The 15,295-nt window shown below is 41.6% G+C and overlaps 1 protein-coding gene across 4 annotated transcripts in view; it reads right to left on the reverse strand.

Annotated features, from left to right (window-relative positions):
- Positions 1-8,855: 8,855 nt before the first annotated feature.
- The window catches only part of ZNF217 (zinc finger protein 217), a 28,755-nt gene continuing 22,315 nt past the window's right edge, over positions 8,856-15,295 (reverse strand). For all 4 annotated transcript variants that reach the window (XM_065691353.1, XM_065691356.1, XM_065691354.1 and 1 more), the window contains exons 5-6: positions 12,302-12,430; positions 8,856-11,002 (exon numbers count right to left, since the gene is read on the reverse strand). In XM_065691353.1, coding sequence (XP_065547425.1) covers positions 12,321-12,430 — 110 coding nt within the window. In that variant the 3' untranslated portion in view covers positions 8,856-11,002; positions 12,302-12,320. The remainder of the gene's footprint in view (positions 11,003-12,301; positions 12,431-15,295) is intronic.

Below are 15,295 nucleotides of genomic sequence, written 5' to 3' on the forward strand. Positions count from 1 at the left end.
ACAACTCAGGAACAATTTCTAGCAGCCTCCTTTCACTTAAATAATAATCACTTAAACTAAGGAAAAAGGAAAATCCAGCTCCGCACCCTGCGTTGCTTTCTACGGATCTTTTTCCTTTCCCTCATCTGGCTCCTCTGACCACTCCATGCCTGGGTTATTTACAGTGTAATCTACAGCCAGGCACTAGGCTGCTGTCACACAAATTCAAGGCTCGCTAGCCATAAACCAGGCATGATTGAGATCCCAAACACCCTTCTCCCAGTGCTCCACCTCAGACGGATGGCTCTGTTTAACACTTAGTTTCCCTAAGCACTCCCTCGTCCCCCGTAAGGTCCCTGGGAGTGGGGTGATGTGTCACACGCCCGAGTGCGGCGGCGCACGCCGCTGCCACCCTGGCCCTGATGGATTATTGACTGTGAAAGAGAAGCAGCTTTCCATGGCAGAGAGTCCAGGCTTGTGCTCGGTAAGGTTGGACGGGTGCAGTCTCACCTGTAGCTGTGTTCAATTGCCATTGCTCCTCCTCACCACGATGAGCAGCAGAGCCCATCCTGCATCAGCCTGGCTGGTGATGCGGCTGCAGTCCCGAGGGTTGAGCATCCTATCCACATGGTCTCTGGAGGAGAGGATGGGTATCCCCACACTTGTGGTAGGGAGAGCAGAGGGGAGGAAAGTGCTGGGTGAGTTCCCCTCACTCCACCATCACTTTCTCCTCTGATTTCCTCCTGCCTTTCTCAAGTCCCTCTCAGGGTCCTTCCAGCCTGGCTTGGAGGTCAGGAGCCACCAAGGCATCACTCATCCCTTCTTCAGCTGCCCGTGACCATTGCAAGGCTCTGCGCCCTTCTAACACCGCCCACTCCTCGCTGTGACCATCCCACACCAGCCCCGCACGGCTGACCTATAGGAGCCCCCATTCAACCTCTACACACCGGGTGGCTTGTTAGCAAATACGCTTAGGAGACAGTGCCTTGGATCCTGCAACACTGACTTTTTTAAGTGATTTTTTTTTTTTTTTTAGGGAATATATTGCACACATTTCAAGAAACCCCTCTAGGGTAAAATAAAAAAATATCTATAGATGGCTAAAATAACAAATGAATCATAAAACTTAGAGATGGAAAAGGACTATTAGATCATCCAATTTATCTTGCTGTCTGCCAATACAGGTTTGCTCCCCACAGACCGCTCCCCAGGGCTTTGTCTAGCCTTTCTGACTGAACTCCAGCACGGGGTCCTCTACCACTTTCCCGGGAAGAACTGTTAATGGTTCAGGCATGTTTTATAGGTACAGGGCCAAATCCTGGCCTGAAGGGAGCCTCACCTGCCAGGCACAAGGCGATGACCCCAAAGCAGCAACACCCGTGCCACTGGAGAGTGTTTTCCCCTCCTGCCCTTGCTCATGACCCCTGGCTCATGCCACCCCATAAGGCTGCAGGGCCAGGACTGTGGTCCTTGGGAGCCCTGCTCACCCTGTCCTGGAGCCTGGGACCAGCCAACCCGTGCTGCAGCGTTCCCGTGTGGATGGAGACTGCCAACTGCAGGCAGCTCCCAGCAGGATGAAGAGACTGCTCGAATCTATTGCAAGGGTTTGAACTCGTATCTGTTGTCTGTGTTTTCTTAATTATTGGTGATACACTCCAACAGGAGAGCAAACAAACAGACAAAATCAACCCCTCAGCTTCTCAGATGGATGTTTTGGCTACAGGGCAGCTTCGAAAGCTGGTTCAGTTGGTTTTGCTTGCTTTTCTTTCTTTTTCCCTGTTCCTTAAAACCGTCTTGATTTAATAAAAGTTCAATGTTTTCATAGGAAAACCAGGCCGGGCGGTTTGTGATTCTCTATGTGCAACAAGGATATTGCATTATTCAACAATGCAGGAATAAATCTAATTCTGCCTACCTTTGCTGAGTGGTTTACAATTTAAATGGCTGGTCTGACAGTGAGGTCCGGGTGCTAAGGAGACATCGATTAGCCCTGGAAGGGCACCAGTGTCACGGTACAGAGGAGTTCAGGTGGGACATCAACAAGTCTATGGGAGGCAGGAGAGGAGGGCTTGGCCAGGGGCTGGGGTTGTGGGGTTATCTGACCTTCCTGAGACCATAAAACGGGAAGGGCCCACTCTTTGCTCTGAGGTTTGACAGCACAGAAGTGCCACTCGAACTGGCTGCCCTCACACACATCCCCTGTCAGTGCCCTGATCCCCCCATGGATGAGGTGGAACCGGGGCTGGGGACCCCTTTGCATGGAGCCATCGCTCGACACCTGGGCATGAACGTGGCTCATCCCATGTTTCCAAGTTGCCCTGTGGCAGGGCTGCTGAGCACAGCACACCCGGCGCAGCACCCCGAGGGGATTCTGCCACACAGGGCACTTTGTGAACAAGATTTATGGTTGGGCAAACGAAAGTTTGGAGGAACACAAGGCAACCCTGCATACCCGCAGCATCTGGTCCCTGCTCACACTGGCTCCTCAGCCCCAGCTCAGAGGCAATTCTGGAGCAATCAGTGTTTTTAACCAGGCTCCAGACCTCATAGACAAGAGAAGTAATAAATATCACAAGAAAAACAGTCCAAAAATGGAGTAGAAAAGTTCAGGCTGCATCGAGCTGGTCCTTACCAGCGGCACCAAATGCACAGCAAGACTTAGGCTACGTGTACACAGGGGCTGAGCAGGCCCCTCCTCAAACTATGTCTGCTCACATGCCCTGCTTCTGGTGATCAGCAGCACAATTGGCATCACCAATGAGCAAGCAGGAAAAGGGATGTGCTCATGTGGGGTTCAGGAAGAGGATACAGTGGTAGGGTAAAGAAAGCACAAAACAGCAGGCATCCAGCTCCCCCTACCCCAGGGCTTTGCAGCACCTTAAACCAGCAGTGTCCCTTAAAGGAGTTCTTAACTAAGCTGTGCTTTAGGGAAACACAGTTCAGACACTGCCTTTGTGTTCCTCAGCACATCAGCCCTCTGCGGTCTTGTGGAGCAGCATCCAGACCACTCTGCTTTGTAAAATTTAGGATTTGGGCAGTTTTCTGCCCGGTGATCCTGCCCCTCTGCTCTCGTGAGACCTCACCTGGAGCATTGTGTGCAGTTCTGTTGTCCTCAACATAAAAAGGACATGGAACTGTTGGAACAAGTCCAGAGGAGGCCACGAGGATGATCAGGGACTGGAGCACCTCCCATATGAAGAGAGGCTGAGGAAGTTGGGGCTGTTCAGCCTGGAGAAGAGAAGGCTGTGTGGAGACCTCATAGCAGCCTTCCAGTATCTGAAGGGGGCCTACAGGGATGCTGCAGAGGGACTCTTCATCAGGGACTGTAGTGACAGGACAAGGGGTAACGGGTTAAAACTTAAACAGGGGAAGTTTAGATTGGATCTAAGGAGGAAGTTCTTTCCTGTTAGGGTGGTGAGGCACTGGAATGGGCTGCCCAGGGGGGTTGTGAGTGCTCCATCCCTGGCAGTGTTCAAGGCCAGGTTGGACAGAGCCTTGGGTGGGATGGTTTAGTGTGAGGTGTCCCTGCCCATGGCAGGGGGGTTGGAACTGGATGATCTTGACATCCTTTCCAACCCTAACTATTCTATGATTCTATGATTCTGCAGGCCAAGCAGTAACCTGAGCTAAGACCTTGGATGCTGCCCCTGGTTGTTCTGCAAAATACACCTGAGGCCCTGAAATATTAAGTGCATCACGTATCTGGAGGGCCTTAGTGAGAGAGGAGAGAAGGCTTCTTGCAGAGGCAATCATGATAAACCTCAGCACTAACAAGAGCACTTGGGAAACAAGCCTGCCCACACTCTGAAAGTATTTATTGCTATGGTACTGTCACTGGAAAGGTATTTACAACATTTTTAATAGAGAAAAGACATACTTGTGCTGGTGAAATGGTGCTTTAATGGCTCTGATGCATTTAGGGGCTTTGTTGAACTGTGGTGATGAACACCACCTTTGTAACGCTGGAGAGACTCTGGCCTGGGGTTGTTCCTACAGGGACCAGACAGAACAGGGCTGCGATGCTGAGCTTGGACATTTCAGGTGCTACGGCAAAGGCAACATTAAATTACATAAAAGACATTGCCCAGGGAAATACACCTTAAATATGAAGTTACATGTTTAGAAATGGATGCCAGCTTCATGTTAATACTCAACTTCAAATTAGAATGATGCAGGTATAGCTATGGTTCCTCGGTTATCAGAGCTGGCTCTCCACCAAGAAGCCCTTTTTGCTGGTAGACTATCACTGATCCTCATTTTTAAAGCATTCACAACCAAATTCACTGAATCTGGCTTTTTTGAGCATGCAGGTCAGTGGCACAATGCGATTCAGGTGTGATTAAGGTGTTCCAAAACTGGGCTTTGTAATTCCAGTGTCAGAAATCACTGACAAGTAAAAAAACCAGAAAGCCAGAACCAAAACCGAATCTAAACCGTTTGAAACACTGGGACATTCAAGTGTTCCCATGTACTTGACAAGAACTGAGCAGCATCAAAAGCGTTTAGGAATTCTGTTTGCTTGTTTTCCCAAACTAACTAATGAAATATCAATAGCTCTGGATAAACTCACCCCAGAATACACTCAGGTTAAATTAACAAAGTGAGAGGCCCTGAGCTTAGGAAAACAGCAATAACGCTAGGTTAGAGAAGGGGGAAATCACTTTTTCTATATAGAAAGTCCATCTGTAAGCAATTGTGCTAATGCTTTAAAGATGATCAGCGCGGGCTTGTGGAGTCAAACAGGAAAACAACCCAAATTCTTATCGGGAAAGAAATTTTTCAACCTGAAAACAGATTCTGTCAAAATGTCCAAGGCCCAGGTTTAGGATCTGCTAAAAACAGACTTTTACAAGACCCAATTTGAACACAAACATTGAGCCCAGTTACCCTTTAACCTCACAGAACAGTTGCAGAGGGAGGGAGACAAGGAATACAAACCCTACCACAATGCTGAGGGTAAATCAAAAAGAAACAGCAGTTACAAAGTACCACATCTCACCTTTGTTCGACTTGGTGGATGCACAGAGTGGGTGCCCGATGCTACCTCTGGGAAGAGCCTTCAGCCAAGGTACCGCTTGCACTGAAGCTTACCAAAACGTTGAGCCTGGAAAAGATGTTATCTGGACAACAATGATAAGGTCAAGGGCGGAAACCAGCAGATGTATCGGCCTGCTGGCTGAAAAGCTGCAGACTGCTGGGAGGCTGTGGTGGGAGAGAGCTGGCAGAACACAGGAGTTAAGAAGTGCAAGTTTGGTGAAAATCCGCTTTGGCATTCATTAAATTAATTCTGATTTCACTCAGTTGTTCTGATCTTCGCTTTCCTCTGAACTATTTATGCTCAACTTTGGCATTAAAATTTCATTTGCTTTGCTCAGAATTACTTTATTTAGCAAAGTTTAATTAGATTTTTGAGCACATACACATATATATTAAAAATTCAGAAGTGCCCTAAACTGAAATAACATATTTCATGACTAAATGGGAACTTTCTTTTTTATTTGATAAGAGGGGGCATTCTTTAAGTGAAAACTATTCCCTGATTTTCCAGAATTACCAGAAACCTGAGCAGCCTGTTGCTTCCTCAGCTCAGACGGGTAACACAGGCTCTGGCTCACTATTTACCACTTGCTCCAATAACCGCACTGAAGATAGAGGAATGAAATCCCAGAAAGGTTCTTTGCAAGTGATTATTCACCAAGACAAAAAAGAAATCAGTAATTAGGTCATGACTTTCAGAGAGGATTAATGAAAATATTTTAGACGTGCAAAATGAGTTTAAATGCCAAAGCGTTCAGTAATTATTTATCAGACCAGATTTGCAAATAGTTTTGTACCTAAGAATCGCACGGAGCAATGTGTCTCACAGTGATGTGCACCACGTTATTAAATGCATCATTTAATTAATTGCAAAATCTCGAGCAGTCAAATATAATGGTAGCCAGCAGCTAAACTGCTGCTAAATCTGCTCTGTAGCAACACATTTCAGTAAATATTGATAGGGTGAGAAGAGAAAACCAGAGAGAACGTTTCTGTATCTACCAATTCCCTTCGGTTCGTCTCACTTGTCAGGGAAGTTTTTTGGTTCTGCTGTGATTTCTGCTATAGATTATTCAACTCGATCAACATCTTTGGGCTGTATGGCCTGTTCCGGGGCCGTTCTGCGTTTGTGTTATTTGTATCTGCTTTTATACAGCCGCGAATTAATTTAAGAATCTAAAGTAACCTCTGCCTGGGGACGGGCAGCCGCTGCGGCTGCTCGTGGCTCATCAATTCCCTGGCCCTGTGACGGGCGGCTCTCTCTTGCCAACACCGCCATCTAATGCCCAAACACGCTCTGCACTCCCATGAGCAGGAGGAACCCCGATGCTGTGCGATCGCTTTTTCCGCATCTCCTGATCCCAGAGCGAGTTAAGCGGGGTGATGCTGCCTCTTTAGGGTTGCTCCCCACGCAGACTGCTGGTAACAGCCTTTTCCCACCTTACACAAGGAGAGACGCGCTTGTGAAGTGTCACACAACAGCAGAAGTGACCTCCTCAGCTCAGCCCACAGCTATGGTATTTTGTGTGTAGGAGAATAAAAGGGAGAAAACTTCCAAAGAGGGAGCGGTATTACCAAAATCCAGGTTTCCCTAGTTCTAAGCTTCTTTACGCTCAACCCAGCAGCCCACCCTCTGGAATGATGCACCATAGCTACTGGTCTTCCCAGTATTTCACATGCGACCCAATACTGGACTCTGCACCTACCAATAATGAATTCCAAACTATATATCATATGACTGACCCTTGTTACAGACGACAATACATGTCAAAATAGGCATGCTTGTAATTAGCCTGTAGCTACTCAATCTGCATAATTACACATGGTAATCATGCTGTAGCATGTTTGGAAATGCTGGATCTCATTTTCACCACTAATCCTAAATCATGTGAATATCTTCTGCAGGAACTACTACTTTGGATGTTATGAATTAATATTAAGATGAAATTGAATTAAATGTACTGATTTTAATGTCATGAATGCACTCAAGTATTTTTTCCCCTGAGAACCATCTGCAATTTAGACTTGCTAATCCTAATTAAACGCACTTTCCTCAAATGTGAGCAAATGAACAGAGAAATCTGCTCAGTAACAATCGTATATTTTGATTTCACAAAGGGAAAGAAGAAACTTTTGTAATTTAATATTCTTCCTCATAAGAGAAAAAGTTGCTTCTTTGTATTCTCATGACATACAGTAGTCTATGTATCTTCACTGGTAATTCATTAAAAGCCTAGGAAGATCCCTCAAACAAGTGCTTTTGATGCTGGTCTTACACTGTCTGTAACTGTTATTTCACTTGTGTCTTCCAACATTTTAAGACAGAACTTTTACGTCCTCTGATACCTCCAAGCAGGGTAACAAACAGAACCTGGCACTCCACAGGTTACCATGCAAAAGCAGGGCTTCACTGGCATGATCATGGCGGAAACAAGAGCAGCCCAAGGGGTTGAGAGCATGACTTACCAACACCTCAGCTCCAGCATCTTTACCAACCCCAACAGTGAAAAAAGACCCTGGCTTTACCTACTGCCTCTATCTCTTTGGTTTTGGCCTTCTCCCAATCTTAGCCTTTCCAATAACCCATCTTTGGCTGGGAATAACCTTTATCTCAAAAGAATAGCAGAAAAAAGTGTTTCAGCAGTATTAACGTAGCTCATAATTAAGGAACTAATTACATGACAAAACAGACACAGTAGCACCTCCAAAAATCCCACACTGTTCAAAGATGCAAAGCATCTGAAGCCAAAAAGACGTTTCAACCTTCAGTTGAATATCCTTGTACTGGTTCTGTATCTAATACCTCCCTCTCAATCAGTTGATGAGATCTTCTCTTTAATATGACTTTTAATTCAACAGCTTGCACAACTCATAAATTGGTATAGCAATGCAGGCATCCAATACCCAAAGTCACTGGAACACATTTATTACCTTTAAGTCAGCCTAGCTGATCTGAAACTTCTAAAGGCATAATAAAGAAGGACTCCTGGCATTCCTAAGAGGCACCAAAGGAAAGCTGTGGTTGACCATAAAGAGGACTTATAAAGCTATTTCCAAAGCAAGTGACAGATCTACACACCACATGATTTTATTAAGCTCCCACACTTTGAAGCTTTTATCCTCCCCAAACAGCACTGCTTTTATTGAAGAAACTAGTCTAACCTGCTTCTACCAGCCTTATCATGGCAACAAGCACCAGCCAAGCACAAGAATCAAAAGCTGAACCTGTGATGTCAACAAGGCTGTGGTCACTCATACAAGTGACCCTGAATACAGTTGATGCATATCAGGACTCTCATCTGATGAGCTCCCTTTCTCTCGGGAATTAATTGCCTTTGATAAGTATTTTCTAGCTGTCTTCCAACTCACAATCTAGCTTTGAGATATGGTCAGATCTGTTGGTGAGGTCTAACACCTCAGCCGAGCTCCAAGAACACATCAGACCTAGAAATCTCTCAGAACTCATTTGGTTTCAGAAACAGTTTAAGCCCATATAAATTCTGAAGCCTCACCAATAAAACAAATCCTTGCTCCCCTCTATTTTATGACCACAAAAATTGTATACAATAACTCAATTTCCTTTCTTGAAGGAAAACAACTGAAAGAAACAAGTTTTTTTCATTATGTTAAAGAATTTTCCTCTTCAGCCTCACAGATTTTCTGGGAAGTGACTCAGTATTTTAATATAAGAAACCGAACAAGGCATGAATTTGGTTCTGGTTATTGGCAGGTTCTCCTTCTCCCCCCTCCCCAGCAGTGCAAGTATGACAAAAAGGTCAAGTGAATACAAGATTCCAGGCAATTCACTTCAAGCTTTAAAAGCAAGACACACAAACCAGTTTTGCAAAACACCAAGTCTATATTTACATCCACATGTAATAATATACTCAACTAAAGTGAAATACATCATAAATTAAATGAGTAATGTGTGCCTACTGCTTGATGACTTCCGGTTTCAACAATTAAAATAAAACAAAATGGAATGAAATAAATACATAAAGGGAAAAAAAAAAAGAAAAAAAATCAACAATTTGTACCTCTATATATGCACTGTTATTTCCAAAGAAACATACAAAACCAGTAGTATCCCAATAGTTAATACTGATGGGCAAAGTGTATTCTGAAGTACAGGGCTGAGCTGCCATGAAAATAAGTCTTTTCATGTCCAATTTTCATTCCAACCCCAAGATACCTACCCAAAAAAAAGCCTTGAGGGAAACTGTACCAGCATGAAGAGATATTAAAATCAAACAAGTCTTAGGTGTGTTTGCTGAAACATTCTAAAACCCAGCCCCGTACTTTTAAATCACAGAACCCCGTAAGGTACACATGATCGTTACAGCATGCATTCTATAAGACTCATTGAAAGATCACACAAAAAAAATAGATTAACCATTTTCCAAGTGAATTCATCTTCAAAAAATAGGCTATAAAAGTGCAAAACTAGGAAACCAAAAATCTAGATTATGTACATATGGCTCAGCTTATGAACAGGAAAAAAGGTAAATAGTGTACAATTTCCTGATACACAGCACTTCATTACATCGCCAGTTTACAGAGACATTAAAAATAGGTCCCATATACAGGAACTAAGACATACAACTGGAACATCTCAAGTTGCATAATGAAAAAACAAGAGTTTCCAGGTTTTGCTATCTTACATTTGCTGTGTGAGGGAAGAGAGCAAAATGAACAGTGCAAAATTTTTCATTTTTGTTGTTTTACTAAAATATGTGGAAGTCAAAGTCAGGTACAGAAGGAATTAAGTCTTTAAACTACAGGCTTTGTGAGAAGCAACTAGGGAATGCAAGTCAAAATATGCAACAACTGTGCTTTACTGGCTGGTAACTGGCCATCTTCCCTTTACAAAAATTAAACTGCATGTGCATTAGAAAAAACTCTTGTTGTCTTTACACAAAAATAAAAGGAGATATTCTCCCATTTACAGGTTATTTCTCACTTACTTTAAACACCCATTAGATGCTAAAATTTGACATCAAGAAGCTTCCAAGCACAGTCAAGCAGGCTATACCATAGCCACATCCCTTTTGAAGTCTGTAGATCCCATATTCATATTGCAAGTCTGTTTGTGACTACAGTTTGGACAAAGGTGCAAAGTAGTTTTCTCCTCTAAAAGTAACTGCACTGAGTTTAGTACAAAACTAAACATTTGAAATATTTAGATTAATATTGTTTCTCATGCAAGTCCTAGGTATTTGCTGCTGTAAAAGTTTGTACGTTGGTAGAGATGTCTAAAAGGCTTCTCTGAAGAACAGCAAGCAATGCCAAGAGGAGGATCCAACCACATTTCAGGAACACCACACTGAAATCCAAATGTCAAGTATTGCCTCATCCTTGCATTTAAAAATATGCTGGAAACAACCCCAGGGAAACAGATCCCTCCCCAACACATTATGGTCCAAACATATACAAGGCAGCATATACAACATATACAAGCAAAATGGCAGCACCGTTGCTTTGATGTTCACAACATTTATTAACTGGACAGTTTCAGACAGTTTATTTGGAAATTGTTTTAAAAAACTAACATAGTTCAACAGAAAAAAAGATGAGAAACTTTCAACCTTATGAAAAAGAAGCATTAAGCCAACAGGATTTCAACTTCAGTATTTACAGTTACCTGAGGTGCAAGGATTATATATTCTTTCAAAGAGAAACTCTTCAGCAGCACTCAAGTATGTAAAAATATAATTCCTACTTAATATTTGGTCAATTAATTCTAATGAAAAATACTTAAAAGTCAATGTCAAGATAAACATTCTCCACACACCTTCATAACCCAATTGTTTAGACTACTTTTTATGGCTATTTGGTACAAAATGTTAACAGAACCAGTATTATAAAACTGTAGTGTTTCTATATATAGTACAATCACAGCTTAGTTCAGTAGCTTTCACCATTCATTTTTCCTCAAGAGATGAACTGCAGGTATAAATCCATAGAACATGCACTTGTATCCTTAGACCTAGGAGAAAAAAAAAAAAAAGAAAAAAAATAAGAAAAAATATAGTTTTGTGTTGTACAAATATAAATCAGTACAACACATTTTTTGTATCTTTAAAACATAAAGGGAATTTCTTACATATCCTTCCATAAGTGTATTTAGAAATTGGTACTGCCACATAAGGTCTGTGTCGTTCATTTGTCAAATAAAAGCTGGCAATCAAGACTACTTTTGAAGATACTCAAGTCCCACATAGAAATACAGGCAGGAAGTTGAGTTTAAACAAGCAGAACTAGGTGAGAATATGCTTACTTGGGGGATAATAAAAGAAGGAAGACTAAAAGATTATCAAGAAATAAACCAATTTATTTTAAAAGCTGTCAACTAGATGTCAAATAGCTCTGCTCCCCAGATATGCTAAATCTTTCCGTAAAATAGTGTGTGCTGGTCCACATACTATAGCATTCAAGACATTTCTTCTTAAATTTGAATGAGGGAAATTACCTGTAGCTCTGGGTTTGGAAAAAGCACAGAGATATATTTATTTATAGTCTTATAGAGTACCTATCTCTTTAGCAGCTTAAGAATGTTGCAAACACAATGGGGTGGTTAAGGTCTGAGATACAGCTACACAACTGAAGAGATGAAACACAGGAATCCAGAATACCAGGCTAATTCTTTTCACTTGACTGGTTTCTCTAAGAAGCTACACCCACTCCTCAGTCAAACAAAGAAAAAACTATTTAGAGTAACCTCTCCAGTACACAAAGAAACTGTCCAATAGCTATCGGCTACCTCTCTATGAAATAATCCATTAAAAAATAAAAAATAAAAATAAAAGAGTTGCTGTTTGAGGCAATCGTCACAATCTTCAGAAGCTGAAAATGAGTAACATCTATATTTTCAGGAAGGACTAACCAGCATAACCTCCCATAGAATTCATGAATTGTGATAACAGCACTTCCTCTCTCCTTCTCCACACAAGGCTCTTCAACCCTCAAGTACTGACTTAAGGGGAAAGCACCTCATTGAACACTTCCCACTGGTATTGTAACTCATTAGTACATTTACCTAACTCTTAGACCTTCCATTTCTTTTAGAAAAGCATCTATGTTTCTCTTATGCAAGCCATTACCACTATTCAAAGTAACATACTACTGCACTAGTATTTGATTCACTTCATGGAAGAGGGGGAGTTTGTATTTTCAGCTGTTCTGGTTCAGACTTTCATGACCTCTTATCTTGCTATGCAGCAACCTTTGATGCTGTAAGTACATGACACAACATTAAAGTAACAATTAGATCAAAAGGTTTATTTACCGTTTCTTGAAGTAAATGATCAAGTCCTCTTGTCACTTGGTCGAAAGTGTGTGTTACCAATGAAGCTTTCGTAACTTCGCTTCTGTAGCACACTGCTAGGTAAGTGTTGGTATGACACTGATCTCTTTCCTGACAAAAATTAACATAGAGAAGTTAGAGTTATTTCCTGCTAATTGAATTGGTCAGACATTCAGTTGCAAGCAAGGCTATGTCAGCATCCAGAATCCCACAATACCACAGATGCTAACACTAATAGTTTCATCAGCAGGGCCCAAAACAACAGATATTCCTAGTCCTACTGAAGATTAGGTTAAATTTAGTATCCAGCACAAACACAGGGAGAATGACAAGTATTGATCATCAGATTTGTTCTAAGCTGGACACATGATGTCCATCTCTCCAGATTTTGCTCATTTATTTGCAAGAAATTTCTTTGCTTAACTCATCACACAGCAGACTTCACTGCAGAAGTTTTAAGTGCTGTAGTACTTTCGTGCATGACACCAACATATCTAGCCTTTGTATTTGTCTGGAAATTGAATTTTGAGAGAAAAAACGGGTATACTACATTATTGCCATCATAGATTATATGGCAACTGTGACACTTTAAAGAGTGTTAATATACATTTACTTGAAGACCTTTGTTAAGCAATTTTCAGTCTAGTATACAGGTAATTTCATGTTTATCTGAGACCATTAATTCAGATTTATAGATGTGAAATCAATGCCTGTTCCATACTAAGTCTTCTTAACTTAAGCAAGCAGTCAAAAACACTTCATAAAATTAAGGAAAAAAGTCAGGAACCATTAGTCCCACAGGATACAAAAAGCCCAACTGCCATCCATATTCCATGAAAGCTTTAAATGCAGCATTGAAAAAACCTAGCAAGCTTTAATTAAATTAAAATGGCAAAGCTAAATTAATATTTCAACAGAATCTACAAAGCCATTGGAGTGTGTCATGAGCAATTGTCTTTAATTTGCAGCCTCTGCCAGATCAATCAGCCAACAGGTTATCCTTGATAGCACACTGCCATTGCAAAGGCAACTAATTTGAAAATAACACAAACTGAGTGGTTTCAGAATGTTTCTGTCTCTTCAGGGCAACACAGAATGGCAGAGCTTACAAGCAGTAACGGATGGCATCATGCTTTAATCAAGTTTGCCAAGTGGAACATATTCTCATGACAACTTGATCCAGCATTTAACATGCAACGCAACATGTTCATAGGACCTAAATAATGTTGCCACAAGGCACACAGGCCCTTAAAAAGGTTTGTCATCATGTTTTATAATATCGCCAGAGTTCGATAAAAAGACTACAGAAAGCTTCAGGTCTACACCTGCAGTACTTTGCATATGGTATCTTACAAAATACATCTTTGAGGACTTGCAACTCTTACATACAGTTGTACTTTTTAACAAAGAATCTGCAGAAGCTTTCATCTTCACAATCTCCACCCACCTTAAAGCTCCCATACTGAGAAGTTTGCCTATCTGCTACTCTATACCCTCTCAACTATCAAAGGCTTGGGTTGGGTACTTCTAGGCAGGCTGGTTGGAAAACTAGGAAATTGGCCTTAACTCCCTACATTTTATCACACATGGCTTTTATTGAGGTTATTAAGAAAACCCCATAGAGGAGGTCTTGTTTCACAACTCTTTCCACTACAGGTAACAGCCATAAAAAGTTGCTTTTCTTGCCCCGAGACAGCACCATGTAACAATGAAATCTTTATTTCCATGACAACAATACTGTCAAATTAGTTGCAGCCATAGTTTTGAGAACTCTTAAGTAACAAGAAACAGTAGAAAGTTCTTGACTACAAGCTAGTGTCTCCAGGCTTGCAAAGAAGAGGAAGAAAAGCCTACCACTGAGATTTTTCTGGCAGACAGGTGGAACTTGCAAAAGAAGAACAAGGTGGATTCCAGTGAAGTCATTGTTTAAAAATAATACTGCATCAACTGGTACATCAGCAGGCCAACTTCACTGCAACTACTGGCAAAACAAGAGAACTTCCCTATTCCCAATGTGCAATAATGGTAGAAAGAAGTAAGAGACTGCCCACCATCTAGTCCTCAGAGCAGACTACTCATCTAGCTAGTTGAAGCTGCAATAATTTTTTACTTCCCCCTTCCTGATTTCATAAAAATAGGGTTTTACGTAACATCAAGAGCATTCCCTCAAAATCCTGAATCAACAGATATCAATGTCGTTAGGCACAAATCCTCAGTCACAACAAATTAACATAGTTTAGTCTGTAAGGACAGCCATGTCCTCCCTCAGATGTTGAGATCACAGATTAAGTTCATAGTTGCTATCAACCACTAATTTAAAAAAAGTAAATAAAGAGTCTTGCAAAACACTAAATTCCACAGCTGCACGAGTAACTTCTGTGCTCAGAAAAAAAGCCTGTATTTCATTCTCTCCGATCACTAGGAATCAAAAGACAGCAACATTTGTCCTTCTGCCTGTCCCTCTGCATTCTATGCATAACCTAGTGCCCATTTTACATTCCTCATAGCAATTCATGGTACAGTTCATGGTACACAGACAACACTCTTCATGAAACTAAGAATTAACTCTATTTCACAACCATTTCAGTGAGTCAACTGTGATGCTGGCTTTTCCTTTATCCACTCCCTACCTAGACTAGAAACAGAACTGTAACACTTTCCTTCATCCTTCCACAACCCACTAGCAAGACTGAATATTTATGAAGCCACGACCTTAAAACAAGCAAACAAAAACCAGAACACAGTTAATGAATACATTTTTTGCCACATAACTAAATGGAGATTTAGTATTTCACAGTTCACTCTGACCGAAGGTAACAACACACCCCTGCTTGTTATGAACCCAAGACTACCTCAGAAGAATAATCTGACTGCTTCCAGAGAATGGGAGTATTCAGAGTTTAAGAACTTAGCAGAGGCTTTAAGACACACTCTTCATTTTTATAACAGGATCTTCATTTCAAAATTGAAATTCCT

Source organism: Lathamus discolor, chromosome 11 (assembly GCF_037157495.1).
Source record: "Lathamus discolor isolate bLatDis1 chromosome 11, bLatDis1.hap1, whole genome shotgun sequence".
NCBI lineage: Eukaryota > Metazoa > Chordata > Aves > Psittaciformes > Psittacidae > Lathamus > Lathamus discolor.